This window comes from Cornus florida, unplaced genomic scaffold, assembly GCF_030987335.1.
Source record: "Cornus florida cultivar Cherokee Brave unplaced genomic scaffold, ASM3098733v1 CherokeeBrave_3.0.0_Hap2_Chr05, whole genome shotgun sequence".
Classification (NCBI taxonomy): domain Eukaryota; kingdom Viridiplantae; phylum Streptophyta; class Magnoliopsida; order Cornales; family Cornaceae; genus Cornus; species Cornus florida.
Genome location: NW_026775575.1, coordinates 14,482,849 through 14,499,280, shown reverse-complemented (window position 1 = coordinate 14,499,280; position 16,432 = coordinate 14,482,849). Strand labels below are relative to the sequence as shown.

At 33.1% G+C, this 16,432-nt stretch overlaps 1 protein-coding gene across 1 annotated transcript in view; it reads left to right on the top strand.

Annotated features, from left to right (window-relative positions):
- LOC132306136 (histidine-containing phosphotransfer protein 1-like) overlaps nucleotides 1-10,809 on the top strand; it is a 46,947-nt gene extending 36,138 nt beyond the window's left edge. The window contains exons 6-9 of the mRNA XM_059803382.1: nucleotides 7,690-7,765; nucleotides 9,182-9,262; nucleotides 10,096-10,376; nucleotides 10,511-10,809. Of these exons, the coding sequence (XP_059659365.1) occupies nucleotides 7,690-7,731 (42 nt within the window). The 3' untranslated portion in view covers nucleotides 7,732-7,765; nucleotides 9,182-9,262; nucleotides 10,096-10,376; nucleotides 10,511-10,809. The remainder of the gene's footprint in view (nucleotides 1-7,689; nucleotides 7,766-9,181; nucleotides 9,263-10,095; nucleotides 10,377-10,510) is intronic.
- Nucleotides 10,810-16,432: the final 5,623 nt, after the last annotated feature.

Sequence of the window (16,432 nt, the reverse complement as noted above, 5' to 3'; positions counted from 1 at the left end):
GCAAGGAGTACAAGTTTAAACTAGATGGAGCCAAGGGGTAGAAATTACATGAGAACACCCAATTTAACATGTTTTGTTTAAGATTCATTTACCCATGCTCTCATCTAATTCTCCCCTCCTTTACAAAATCAAAAGACACAAATATCCACTTACAACAAAAATAAATCAAAAGCTTCCAAAACAAGCTCCAAGTCCAAAGTGAGTCTAGGCACCACCCGAATCATGCTCCTTAATTGCAAAATGGTGCGGTGAGCAAATTGCCCAGTAGATGGCATGGTAATTAATGTAATCAATAGTCCAACAAGTCATGCAAGCATGACATATTCCATATGGCAGGTTAAGTACTACAAGTCGTGCTCCCTACTTCTAGTTCGAATATCAAAGCCATAATACTTCAATTCATAATATTTATTTCAAGACATGGATTCCCAACATAATCAACAATAAGTACACACAAATATCATTTTCAATTCAGTAACCTTCAAGTTGAAAATCACATCTCCAATTCACAACTTGCACATAGCAATCACATTTCAAATCATACAAATCCAGGATTGATCGTAAAACCAAACCGAATGCAGGCCTAAAAGCCACGCACCCCTGCACTCGCTGTACGGGCTACTAACCCGACGGTAATGACACCCGCTTGTCCAGTTTTGGGACACAACCCTAAGGCTCTTCTTATTTTCCCGATCTAATCCTGAAAATCATCATCCAATCAACCAAGTTCCAATTTCCACATAACAATCATTTCCAAGCAATGAATCAACAATTCATAGCATGTTTTTAACCAAAAAGAATCATCATGCAATACATCTATTATATTCAATATCTATCTCATGAAATGATTCAACGCTACATCACCAAAACTCATTTTCAATGTAAAATTCCTCACTTGAACATTTTATCTAGCACGTAGTAGATATATTTATCCTCATGTCAACAATTTGCATATAAAAGCATATAAATGACATTTTATACATTTCTAGCATCTCTAAAGCATGCTAAGATCCAAATAAACACATAAACACAACTTATAAACCATGGGATAAATAAATTAACACACCCCTACCTCAAATGTTCAAACCCCCAAATCCCAAATGCTCCAGATCGGATATTTGAATCGGTGAAAACGTAGAGAAAAGAGAGAAGAGCAAACTTCCCTTCTTGAGCTTCCCCAAAATCCCACTTCTAATGCCTCAAAATCTAGAGAGAAGGTGGAGAAGAAATATGGGTGGAAGACAAATGAAAAGAACGAAAGAGGAGAGAAAAGGGTGTTTTTCCTTATTCCTGATAAGACAATTAATAAAGAGCCCATCATTATTACTAACCATGAACCATTTATGATAACACAATTTTCTCAATTTATATTTTTCAGATATGAACACCCATCATATACATATAAATTACTTGAGTTGAGTGGGTACCTCGATCCAACACCGAATCGACCAATACACATCGTTCACCAATTACATATAAATCATCTTATAAACCACAAATTCATACATGAGACAAAAAAAATGTCGTTTAACAATATTTTAAATTTGCTATGCTAGGGCATACAAAACCAACACCTTGTGCACCGGGCTAGCCCTTTATCTAAACACACTAAATAACTAATAAATAAAAAGAGTTCAAGATGAAAAGGTATTTCTTTCTAACAACAACTTGAGTACCAGTATAGTATTCCTTTATCATTAAAAACAATTCTCACCTATATTAATTGGATTTGGGGTTGAATCATGCATACCGCTATTACTCGTGGTAGTTTTGAACTCAAAGAAAGTTCGTAGCTTCAAAGTCTGAGAAAGTTACACCCTGCATCCACGTTTTTGTGATTGGGATCACGATTTAGAAGCTCTTTCTTTTCAATTATGCTTTATTACTGCAAATTGGTTTAGAACATAATTCAACATCATTAAATTTCTCAACAAATAAGCACAAGTCTTATGCTAAGGATTTAAATTACTTCGTGGTGGACATTATGGTCTCAGTTGTAATGTGCTGATGTAGGGTCTAATGGATGTCATGTAGCGAGCTCATAAATTGAAGCCCTGATTTTTTCTCACATACGTTAAATAATAGTGACCCGTGATTTCACCCCATAATTCCCTAAATTTGGGTGTGAGATATTTTTAGTGAATATGTTCAATTTTCCAACATGAGTTAATATGGATAATGAATCGTACATTTGGTTTAAGTCACTATCATGAGTAAGTACTTTTGTTTCTCTTTTCAATCTTTTACTTCTTAAGAATAATCAACTTATTACTTATTGTTCAACTCTCACTATCACCTTGTTATTCAAATTGGAACATGTGTTGGACCAAAAAGAATGCAACACTTTTGTGGGGGGGTTGGTGGGCGGCATGTTAGAGGATTTAAAAATTAAAGTACACCCTCTTTAATAGCTTAAGAGGGTGTTTAACATGGTATCAGAGTAGGCAAGGTCCTGTTTTTAAACCTCACCGTCACTTTGTTAATTAAAATTGGAACACGTGTAGGGCTGAAAAGAAGGCCACACATGAGGGGGCATGTTAGAGGATTTAAATAATAAAGTTACACCCTCTCTAACAACTTAAGCTTTTAGGAGTGATTTATGGGATTGATTTTAAAAATCCTCCATCAATTTATTTTTTCATATTTATCACTTGTATTTTTTCACCTAATTAAGATAGAATATAATAAAAGTGATGTAGCCCTTTGGGCTTGTGTGCCGTGGTTGTAGGCAGTAGTGGCCAAACCACGTATATCCTTGTGTTGTTTTATTCTTAATTTCTCTCGTCAATCTTTTATTTATTTATTTTTATCAACACTTGTGTTTATATAATAACTTTTATATACCTTATGGTTCATTATTAAGTTAGTATTTGGGTTGAAACATATTGTAAAACGGAATTTACTTCAACAAGTATCCATGGTATAGGTGTGACTCTTTTTCACTACCCATTCCATCTCTTTAAAGTCCACTACCCCCTTCCCCTCCCCCACCACCACGGTTGAGTTTGATAAATTTTCAATATTTCTTCGAGTCTTCCTACTTCCTCTGAACTTCTACCCACTTCAGCGCTAGGTCTCTCTGCCTTTTAGGTCAGAACAGTAGAAAGCTAGAAGAGAAGAGGGCAGGTTTTCTTTGTGACTAGGATGACTCAGCCTTAAAAATTTTCCAAGCTAGAACAACAAAAGCCAGAAGAGAACAAGGATGGTTTCCTTGGTGATTGGGATGACTCAGCAATTACAGTATAATTGGGAACCCATGTATCAAATGTCATTTATTGTAGATTCTAATATGCTTAACAAATATTATGTTTTGCTTTTGAACGCTCTTTGATACATTATTTACTTAACGAAAAAAAATAAAAATATGCGTAACGAATATCAAAACTGACCTATATGTTTCTCAATGGGAATTGTCTCAAACCCTATGATTCTAATCCGATCCCAACCACTTATACTTCATTCTGTGTTCCTTTTTTCTTTATTTGTATGACCTGAAAATTTATTTTCCAATTGGCTTTTGGCCATTAATACCTTTAGATTTGTTTTCCCTTTCTGATTGTATTTATTTATTATTATTATTATTTTTATGGGGAATTCTGAGATGCAGATGGAGAGGAAGATTATTGACCTCGAGAATGGGAATGAGACAAGGCTTTTATCCTTTAGTAGGTCCACCTGAACTCCTCAGCTGAAGCTGATCAGGTTAAATGCCTTTTTTTTTGGATGGCGCGCTGTAGTCTCTTGTTTGAAAAAGGACAATGTGTTGGATCAGTCTTGTGATATTTATCACTGTGTGTACATTTTTGTGTGTTGTTTAGGTAAGGAACTTAGTGAGAGAGTGCACATTAAATGGTGTTACTTCCATATCTGATAAATTGTATTGTGATGGTTTGGAGTATCTGCATCTGGTTGTTTCATATTTCTTGATTGCCTGGAAGTTAGTAACTTATCAAGCTCTAAGTTTAAAAGGTTAGTTTCACTATTTCACATGAATTCTTTGATAAAGATGCTGGACTGGCCTAGATATTGTTATAGTTGGGGTCAATGGTGGACAATAAAAACAGGGAAAATGTTTGGTTAATTTTTTTGTAAACTGAACTCATTGATTTGAGTCCCCTTTTGGATGGCGTCACAAGTTATTTGCAAAAGGATCTCAATTTGGTCTCCTAAAACGTGTCTTCTATTCTACCATGTTTGCCTCAAATTCTCCTCGATTTAATAAAAATAATGGGAAGTAAGTACACACACACGCGTATCAATGAATGCATTAATTCAAGCATTTGTTGCGCTATCTAGCTGTAGGAGTAGGATACTTATTTGTTCCTGCAGTGAATCTATATTTTTGAATGACATGGTTCTTTAGATCTTACTTCTGCGTCTGTGAGAGAAAAAACCACTCCTTGCTTAGAAATTGGAGCTTCATAAATTATTTGATTTTAAAAATTTTGATCTCTGTTTATAATAATATCTTTACATATGTCCCACATGAACTTGGAGTAAAGCTTCTGGTTTTGTTACAACCTATTTTTTGTGAGTTCCTTCCTTCTAATCTATGATAAATATCATTACACAGGTTGGATTTCAACGCTACAGTTTGTTGACAAATAAGATTTACGTTGATATTAAGGGTGCTTACTAAGTTTTATGGGTTTGTTCAATGCTGTTATTATCAGTTGCAAGATCATTGAGGATTTAACTCAAGAAACTCTTGCCTCGGAAAATTTCATAACTGATTCGCTAGCTACCACACCTCACTTCTTTGATACTCAGAACAGCCTGTAACCGAGATGAGAAACTGGGATTCTTTTATTTGGTTGGGCATAGTTAGCTTAGAAAGACTAACATGTACACACACACATACGGGTGATATATATATGTATATATGTATAGGAATATATATATATATATATATATATAGAGAGAGAGAGAGAGAGAGAGAGAGAGAGAGAGAGAGGGGGGGGGGGGGATTAGAATGATATAATTTATTGGAATAACAATAAAAAACATTAATGGAACTCCATTATGAGTTTAAGAATTTGTAATAATTGCTAGATTGACATATTTGTTTTGTATTCTGACTTTAACCGTCTGGTCAAACTATCTTATGCCCCTTTAATGGGTACTCGTGCCACTACCACAAGGTAGCAATGTAGGAAAAGTTGTTGACACTATCATAAATTGTTGTAAAGCAAAAAATGGAAGCGAAGAGATAAATGAAACAAGTAGAACACACATATAGTACGTGGTTCGGCCACTAGAGCCTACATCTATGGCACAAAGAGCCCAAAGGGCTACATCACTTTTATAAAACTCTCTCAATTCATATACTATACAATGGTGGAGGCTCTTTTATATAGGAGAAGAAATTATGAGAATGGAAAGAATTAGAGAATAGGAAACAAGGCGGATTTTTCTCCACTGATTCCTCTAGTAATACCAAATCTTCAATAGTAGGAAACAACATCAATTATTGAAAGATTTTCCTTTATTGATTCCTCCATTAAAAGTTCAATACTCCCCCTCAAGTTGGAGTATGAATGCCCAACTTTCCATTGAGATGACGAGTAACGACAAGTGTGAATGATGAAGAGAGAAGAGAGAAGACAAAGAACAATGCTACCGAACACACCAACAACCCAAACAAGTCAACAAAAATCTGCTGGAGACACGGCAAAGGCGATGACAATGCAACCGAACACACTGGAAGCCCAAACAAGTTGATAAAATTGCCGGAGACACGATAAAGACGAAGACAATGCTACCGAACACACCGGCAACCCAAACAAGTCAATAAAAATTGCCGGAGACACGGCAATGGCGAAGAACATTACTGCCGAACAAACTGGCAGCCCAAACAAGTCACAAATTAGCAACATTTCAGATGCTAAGGGAATACCCCAAAATAGGTGTCTGAACCTAGGAAGAGAAATTAGGCTCTGATACCATGTTGCAAAGCATAAAACGGAAGCGAAAAGATAAATGAAACAAGTAGAACACACATATATTACTTGGTTCGGCCACTAGGGCCTACATCCACGGCACAAAGAGCCCAAAGGGCTACATCACTTTTATAATACTCTCTCAATTCATATACAATACAATGATGGAGGCCCCTTTATATAGGAGAAGAAATTATGAGAATAGAAAGAATTAGAAAATAGGAAACAAGAAGAATTTTTCTCCACTAATTCCTCTAGTAACACCAAATCTTCAATATAAATATATAGTAAGAAGTAAGAAGATGATATTCTAGCTTGGACCAATTTTTTGTAATAATTGGTGAATGTTGTTTACTAATAACATAGTGCTATTGGACACTTCTAAAGAAAATTTAGCAATAAGAAAGGTGGAGAAACGTGTTGGATCGAAAGGTTTAAGAGTTGGTTGGATTAAAACTGAATATGTGGAATGTAAATTTAGTAAATAATCAGATATTAATGATGTAATGATGACATATCAAAACCAAGAATTATCTAAGGTGACCATTTTCGATGTTTAAGGCTATTTGAAATTCAGTACTAACCTTCAACAATTTAAAGATCTGCATTATTCATTTGAAAAGTATTCGATCATAACTTGGGAAAGTTTCAAATTTTGTACATTTGGTTTTTTAAAAGGGGCATTTATTTTGGTGCATCCCAAAAAGGTAAGAGGGACAATTATTTTGTGGTAAATGGAGAAATAAATAGTAGCCTAAAACACATTAATTGCAAAATGATTTCTGCTTATTTAAAATATGTTTCTATAAATGCTAGAATAATTAAATGTATTTTAATGCAACTTAGTTAATGCCTTTTACAGTGTAATAGACACTAACTACTTATCACATTGCACAATAAAAGATTGGTGAAAAACATGTTGATAACTTACTAGCCATTGATTTGAAGGGGAGTGATTATAAATATACTTTTTTGTTGAGATATTGCAATATGCGACAAAAAACTACATATAATCAGTCTGCACATGTACATTCCATTAATCATCTTCTATGGATTAACTTATTTAACTAGATTAAAGTTTTATTTTGATTTTGTTTCAGCTTTTGGGGTTCGTTCTAATAAACATACTCATTTTAATTCAAATCTGAGTTTACAAAAGTGTGCTGGTAGAAGATAGAGTCCAGCGTGAACTTGTTTTTATCATTGTAATTGTTAACAACCATCTACTCTAAAAGCTTAAGCTATTAGAGAGGGAGTAACTTTAATATTTAAATCCTTCAACTCACCCCCACATGTGGCCTTTTTTGGTCCAACACGTGTTTCAATTTTAATTATGAGGGTGACGGTGAGGTTTGAACATAGGACCTTGCCTGCTATGATACCATGTTAACAACCATATACTCTGAAAGCTTAAGCTATTAGAGAGGATCTAACTTTAATATTTAAATCCTTCAACAGTAATCTTTTCTAACTTTACGGTTCTAGATCATCTTTATAGGAACCCTTAGTTTGTATTCAGATAAGAGGCTTAAATTGGTAAACTGATTTTATGATAGAAGAACATCATAGAATGAAAAAGTAAAGAATAACTATAACAATTACATGCTTGTTAATAAGCCAAACAGATTTAACATGCCTTCTTGCATTAAACCTTCTTTCGTTCTTTTGTGTAGGAGGTCTGTATTGAAAAATTTTGGGTTTCTTTCAAATTTATTTTATGTTTTCTTATAATTTGACATTTTCTGTGCAGGTACCTGCAAAATCTATGCAGTTGGTGTACGTTAGAATATAGGTCCAACCTCTGTGCATGCAAAGTCATCAGAAAGGTAGGTGCAGTGTTATGTAGTTAACTAACAATGCATGCTGTTCACTTGAGACACCTTGTGGTTGGCTAGAAATTAATGGAACTTTTTTGAAGGGGCAAGTTTTGGTCTCCTTAGTGAGAATTATTGTCCTTTGTGACAAATTTTTTGCCTGAAGACTTGTGACAAAACCCAAATAATTGAGAAGAATTTAAAAGAAACTTAGTTGTACTGATCTTTTTCGCTTTTATTTTTGTTGAAGTAACAGTTTTTTTGGTGAGTTTATAAATCTTTGGTGAAAAATGAAGTGGCTTGAATAAAAATATTAAGGATGGTTTTTCTCTAATCTTTTTTGTTAATTTTTAAATAATTGCATTAATAGTTATTCAATTAGCAATCATCGTTTTGAAGTTGCACAAGTGTCTATGATAGCTGGTACAAAGATTGACTGTCTAAAGGTGACATTAGAGTCATACTCAATATCTACAAGTTGTTTCATGTGAGTCTTTGACCTGATTTTTTTCTATGTTTTGAGGAGAGTCATTTAATACATTAAAATTTGGAAAATGAGAGAATCCTGAGTGCTTTTATTCTCAACTATTAATTAGGCAAACAATTTTGCAAGCACTTACTTCCATTAATGTCATCTGAATAATTCAACTTGTGCTCATGATCTGGAACTTGGAACTATGGGTTCAAAACTTTGTATCTATAATCAAAAGTAGAAGATTTGTATGAATTCTTGGTGCTTTGGTTCAAATTTCGGAATGACTAAGAAATAATTTTGATTATTCATTCTCATAAACTTAAACAGTGGAACTTAATCCAACTGATCATAAAGATTAAAACATGACCTTTAAAACAAGGTGATGCCAAATAAAGAGAAAGGAGAGGAAATGATCTTCAAAATTGAGATTGTTAGAAGGCACAAAAGTCAAATTCTAGGAAAGTTCCGTACAGTTGTACAAGCAACATAAATCTATGAAGAACTCTCTCTGAAGGCCCTAATTCTTCTTGACTAGATTTTATTTTAAAGAATAATAGGAAGTACATTGCTTCTCTGGTAACCATTTCAAGAAAGTAAGTAATAAAGTTAAAATGAAGAAGTAGTAGCAGAAGTCTTGATATACTGGTAGCAAATTAAAGGAATTAATTGATTAACAAAAAAGGTTATCTGATAAGAAATTTTTAAATTTGAGTGGGACCTACAAAGAACCTGATTTTATAGTGGGCCTATGTCATTAATTAGCACTTATGAGGCAATGAGAACGACAAAAACTGAAAGAATGAGACTCTACAAGTCAGTGATTGAATTTATTCTCCGTCTGTTTACGTGTATGGCCGAGGTTGAGAATTGTGAAAACCTTATCGTCATTTGAAGCAGATATCTATAAAAATTGACATACTTGTATAGGAGCTTAATTTGTTAATGGAATATAGGCAGGAGACCAATTGCCTAGCTGACGGAGTGTAAAAATCATCAGAATTGGTGATGGACAAGTTGAATGCACGTACAACCAGGTACGAGTTCTTGTGTAGCTGTTGCAGTTATGACAGTGTGATATGTTAAAAGCTTAGGCTATTATGTGTTTTCACCTAGCCTTGGTGATTGGAATTTCCTCAATGGACTAACACCGACTCTATTATGTGTTTTCACCTAGCCTTGTGACCTTTTTACCTCTCTACTCTCTCCTAGTCAAGTGCTTCAGTTAATGAAAAAATAACATATATAAACGAGTTTTTCCTTAATCAAATTTAATATTTATGGTGTTGTGGCTTCTTGTTTATTCACCTACCAAAAAAGTCTTTTTGTTCGTTCCTTTTCAGTAGGGTGGAGGGAATAATAACTTTACAGTAAATAACACCTGCAATTTGACACATGGGAGGTGGTGAGGAGAAGGATGTGAAGGAAAGTGCAACCAAGTAAAATGCCACGGATGAAGCTTTGTTAGACGAACTTGGAGAACCAAAAAGAAAAGCCATTACCTAGGGCCAGTCCCCATTAATGGAAGTGTTGTGGGTTGGATTGGGTGCAGACCTCACTTTTGACATTTGCACGAAATGTGATTTGAGAAGGTGGGATCATTTTATTTACCATTTGGGAATAACATGTTGATAATTTTTCCAGAGAATGGTCTTCATTTTATAAGACTTAAAGGGGAGCCTTGTATTCACAATCATTACCATGTTTCATGTACTAAACAGTGTAAAGTGTGTATCCACAGAAACTTTTTTATTTATTTATTTTTATTTATTTATATTTTTTTGCTGTTGTCACTTTAGGTATCTGAGTGCAAACTTCAGTATCTCTATCTATCAATTGAGCTTTACTTGTGTTAAATTTGTTGTTCCAGGTCCAATGCAGGTAGGAGATCAAGACGCTAACCGTGGCCAAGAACTGTTTGTTGTTCCAGATCCAATGCAGGAAGGAGCTTAGTGCGTGCTTTGTAAAGAGAGGCGTGAACGGGGCTCTCCCAGAACTGGTTGAAGGAGATCAAGTAATGCCAAACCTATTTCAAAAATGTATCTTTTAACCATCCAAGCTTTCCAAATGAGACGAGTAAAAAATTTCGATTGAAATACTTATATTGGGGATAACATAAGCTGTGTACCAGTCAAGATCATTGAGTGCAATGTAAGTTCATGATTTTATTTTCATGCATACATGTATATTAATAAACTGAAGAACTTCATATTCAAAAGTACAAAGAGCAAGACTGTGACTAGTTAAGTCACGATTTCTAATTATTTGATTCTTTTGTCATGTAGAGTCAAAGGAATTCTTAATGATATCAGGGATGGGTTGAATTCTTCTGACTGTTCCTGAAGTTCGCTTTGTGGTTTATTTATTTATTTTTATCCCGGCAAACTAGGGGGAGGGGGGTGACCAGAACACGGGCACATTTGCTCAGGTACATTTGCTGGGGAGCTGGGCGCTCTGCTAGCTAGGCCACCGGGTAATGCCCATTTACTTTCTCATATGCAAGAGAAGATAATTTAACAATTCAATTTTTGCAAGGTGGTTACAGTTCTTATAATAAATGTTTTGCTCCATCCCTCCTGTTTTCCATTTTGAGTTGTATTATACTAGTAATTATTCACTCTTCTCTTTAAATATTTAAAATTTCAACTTTCTTTGATTGCCTTTAGATTTTTTAAAATATTTTCAAATCAATAAATTAATAAACATAAATGTTCTATTAGGTTAGTTTTGTAATTTTCAGACGAATAATGCATCCCTTTAAAATGGTAATGCTTTTAGAGGCCAGCACTTATGGGACACAGCAAATATGTTAGTTTTTGCACGGGAAATAATAGTGCGAGTTAATGGCTTACCTTTGTCCAAGTCTTAAAATTTTTTCTTACCTTTGTCCAAGTCTTAAAATTTTTTACTCTAGGTCAAGATTTGGAGATTGTTAAAGAAAGAAGAACGAGAAACAAAATAATAGTAGGACAATACTTAATTTCTCATCAGTGATGATTTACTGACTATTGATATAGACCAATAATAAATAAACATGTATTTTAATGAACTTTACAAAGTTTGGATGATGAAAATAATAAAAAATAGAGGTTGTAGTTAATGTAATGTCTATGTGTGTGTTTAATATTGATCTATTCTGCCGATTGTATTTAAAATTGAAATTATAGAATTGGCATATTTTGAATTGGAATTGAAATTATAGAACTGCCATATATTTTGAAGTGTAATTGTAGTTTGCAAATCTGAAATTTTTTTTTTCCCCTCCACGTAAAAGTTTCCTGATAACCAGGGCGGAGCTAGGATTTTATTTCAGAGAGGGGGTATAATGCACTTGTTAAAAAAAAATTTTTTTTTTTAATAAATATGACAATATAAATTTTTTAAATAAAAAAGGCAAATAAGAAAAAAATAATTGTAAAATAATATGTTAAATAAATACCGTAAAAAAATATAGTTACAAATATAAGAATCAAAATATTAATTAATAATATTTTAATTAAATATAATCACAAATGTCATCGATAAAAAGAAATAAGTTTTAAAAAATAGAAAAATACATAATTATACATAAGTGAAAAAAGCAATTTTTTGAAAAAGGAAACAAAAATTAGAAAAGGAAAAATATGTTGTATACTTGAAGAAGGGATATATATAATTTTTTTTTAATAAAAAAAGAAATTAAAGAATTTGAAAATTTGAGGGGGCACTATTTAGAATTACCATGTAAGTATATATATATACCAAAAATATATACCTATGTATAATAGATTAGAACAAAGTGAGGGGGGCACGTGCCCCCTTTAGGCCTTAATTGGCTCCGCCCTTGGCGGCAACTAAGATGAAGTCCAATGGGCTCGAGGAACCCATTTTCTGCAAGCCCAAACCCATTTTCCACAAGCCAAGCTGCCAAGGCACTCCAACGGGCTCGAAGAAATGTGGGCCCATTTTGTAGGCTCGCGGACCGGATTGGGAAATTTGGTGATCCGAATAGCGATCACGAGACTATTTTGTGGGCCGGGCTCTTTTTTTTTTTTAATTATAAAAAGTCCAGTTTTTTCAAAATTGGGCAACAGTCTTAAGGGTGTGTTTGCCCCAGACCGTTGCCCAAAAACAGTTTTTTGTGCGTTTGTTTTGGTCTGCACTTTACTGAAAATAAATAGCCGTTAGGCACCGTTTGTCTGAGCCTAATAGTGAACGACTTAAATGAGCCAAACAGGCTTTTATGTCCAAAAAAACCCCCCAAAAAAAAAAAAATGTTTTATTTCAATTTTTTTTTTCTTTTTTTCTTTTCTGCAAGCCAAAAAATTAGTTTTTGAATAATTTTTTTTTAAAAAAAAAAGTTGTAAAAAATTTATTATTTTTGAAGGACAAAAACATACCATTTGATAGCCAAAATTTGAAATCTTCAAAACGTGATTTTTGAAAATACTGATGTGGCTGTTAGAAAAAGCTTCCGTGACAAATTTAGAGAGTTAGTGTCCATCGAAAATGCTCTAAATAAACTCTTGCGGATTCTCACGTCTGTCCACATATTCCCATGTGCACGTCAAAGTGCTTTTTATCCTGTCTAATTCAAATCCAAATTGTTGTAATCAGATGTCTCCGGAAAACTTTAAAAATTAAAAACACAATCACCTAATAATAATAATAATAATGAGCATGTGTAAATAATAAAATCTGAAAAGAAGAAAACGAGTTAGAAGTAGCTTTCATGGACAGCTTCCCAACACAAAGAAGAAACACTTCACGTGCGTGGGGTATGCTTCCCGCGTCAAAACACACACAGGCGGCAGCGGCAACTCCATCACGCAACGCCCATTCTCCAGCCCCTCCGCGCTCCATGCTTTCGTTTTTGTCACATTATTCACCATCATTTGTTCACACCTTGTCCGCATCTGATACCCCCAACACTGGCTTTCACTATATATACGGTATTATAAACAAGTCCTACTTTTATATTATAGAACAATCAACGTTGTTCCATTATGAAATTTTATTTTATTTTTTTATTTTTGTTTATTTATTTTTTTCCAGCTAGATAATGTTAAGAATAAATTCATAATTTATTATATTGATGGTAAAAAATTAAGATAAAATTTAAATTATTTAAATTATTATATTTAGTCATATCTAATATTTAAAACTTTTATAGTAATTCACTTTTTTTTTTTCTCTCCTCCGCCCATTTTTGGACGGATTAAAATTTATAAAGAATGAAGGATGTGACATCCTCCTATTATCATTTTTTTCTTTGTATTGTCTCTATCGAATAAAAGAAAATTTGTTCCTTTTTTTTTTTTATTTTCTTTTGACACCTCTTCCTTCTTTCCTACCGAACAAAACATTTGACTTCTTAATTTATTCAGTTTGATCACATAAAACTTATTTTAGAATACATGTATATATCAAAATCATGGATCCAGTGTTGTGTTTTGTTTTGTTTTTTGTTTTTTGTTTTGGGCTAAACAAACAAACCAAGTCAAAATAAATAATGACACAAGCTTACAAATTGGATTAAGCTCATGCCATGTAACTCAAGTTGAAGATAAAGTGATAGTATGTGACATGATGATTCAGGCTCAAACTTAAGACTTTTAACTGTACCTAAGCAAAAATTTCTACCTATCGTTTTTACGGTCCTTTAAGAAAAACGGCTTGCCCCAAACATTCAAATGGTTAAAAAAAAAAAAATGGCAAAGAAATTATTTAGGACTCGTTTGGCACGGTGTTTCTTAGTCTTTTGGGTGTTTTGGTTTCGTATTTTGAGCCCATATCACATTTGAGATGGGCGGTATTGAACAGAACCAAAAATGATATGAAAATTTAGGCAATTCCCATATCACCGAATTGGTGATACTGGGTGTTATGGACACTGTAACAGCCATATCAAGGCCCAAACTAAAAACATACTTAAACCAAATTATTGTAGCGGACATATCATGTATAAAAACATCGTTGTAAACCCCAGGGCTCATTTCTGCCTCCCGTTTCTCTCTCTTCGTCTTTGCGCATGTAAGGCAACTAAGGTGATTCCGTTGAAACCCCATTGTGTGCTCTCGATTGTGTTCCAGATTGATAAATCACTGACCTGCAACGTTTTTCTCTACAATCTCCGTTGATGTTTCCTCTCGACTGTTTCTGTTCTGTGACCTCTATGAGGCGATTCAAAGTATATTTCACCGAAACCTTAGTTCGTGGTTGCTAGAGGGAGAATCTCACATTTTCGTATATTTTTCTCTGATTTCTCAGTTTCATTAATCACGCGAGACAAAGGCAAAAGCTTCTGAACCACACGGTATATGTGTCCGTATATATGATTTGTGTGTGTGTGTGTGTTGTGTTTTTGTCTCTGCAATTCCAAAAAGATGGGTTATTTTATAAATAACATTCATGAAAATCCATTATTTTATTTTCTTCTCTCCTTTTACATTTTAGAACTTTTATATGGCCATATGATTTTGGGTTACAAGTTCATCACAGATGCGAAGAAGTGTTTTGGCTGTATGATTTTGGAATAAAGCAATTCGAATGTGCATATATAATATATGATTTTGTGTGTGTGTGTGTGTGTTGTGTTTTTGTTTCTACAATTATAAAAAGATGAGTTATTTTATAAATAATTGTGGCCACCTTGTGAGTGTGTGTGTGTGTGAGTGTGTGCGGGTGGCACTAATAGGCTACTACATTAGGCGAGTTATATGTGTACAATCCCACATCACTTGGGTGTAGATGGGGTAAGTGCTATATTTAGATTCAGTACACTTCTATGACACAATGCGTTTTAAAGCCTTAATAGTTGTGAACCTATCGGAACTCTAGAGTTAAGTATGCTTAACCTGGAGTAGTATTAGAATGGGTGACCCCTTGGGAAGTCTTTGGTTTGGGGGAGTCAAAAGCGGATAGTATTGTGTTTGGATAGAGTGAGGGTTGTTAGAAATGACATTATAATTTAATTCAGCCGGAAGTGTGGCCAACCAAAATGTTGGGCCTCAAAGGGAGGTGATTGTGGTAACCATGTGGACGGGTGTGTGTGAGCTTGTGCAGGTGGCACCAGTAGGCTATCACACTGGGTGAGCTATAACTTTCCATCACACCTATTGACAATCTACACATCCTTTATGCTTATAGACATAACCATTCACTCATTACATCTTTCTAGTTCAACTGATCATTCCTTCGGTTATTGGTTAATTGTGTGATGACCGTGTCATCTTTTCCTTTTTCGGGATTTTATTTATTTATTTATTATTATTTTAATTTTTATTTCGCTTCTTATTACCTTAGGATTTTGTAGGACCTGAGGTAGGGTTTAGTGTCCGGACTTGATTTTTGTAATACCCCTAATTTTAAAAGAATAGTCTCGGTATTATATTAAATGTTTTAATTGCATTTTTATTTATTTATTTAATTATTTGACTATTTGATTACGTGTTTAATTGAATTAGTTAATTAAATATTTTATTTGTTTAAATGTTTTATTTGAATTAACTGATTAATTGAAAGTATGTGCTGAATGTTATTTGAATTAGTTAATTTAATGGATGTGTTTGTTTATTTGCAATTAATTATAGATTAAATAATTAAATATTTATTTTGCTTTATTTTATTTTATGGATATGGTTAGTAGTAATGAACAACCAATTGGGTCCCATGGACTATTTGGATAAGAGGTTTAATATGTATGGATAATTACCCATGGATAATTTTATATGTATGTGTATGTGTATATATATATATATATATATATAAGGAAAGTAATTTATTTATTAATATTATGGTAACTTTAGTATTAATAAATAATTTGATATATATATTTAATTTATATATTTATATAATAAGGATATACATCGATTATATATTTTAGTTACCTTTTTAATATTTTAATATTATAAGGAAAGTAATTTATTTATTAATATTATGGTAACTTAAGTATTAATAAATAATCTGATATATATATTTTATATTTGTATAATAAGGATATATATAGATTATATACGTAACATATTTTTAGTTACCCATGGATAGTTTATATATATATATATATATATATATATATATATATATATAAGGAAAGTAATTTATTAATTAATATTATTGTAACTTAGTAGTAATAATATGCATATATTTTATATATTTTTATAATGAGGATATACATAGATTATGTACGTAATATATTTTTAGTTACATTTTTAAAATTTTCTTTTATT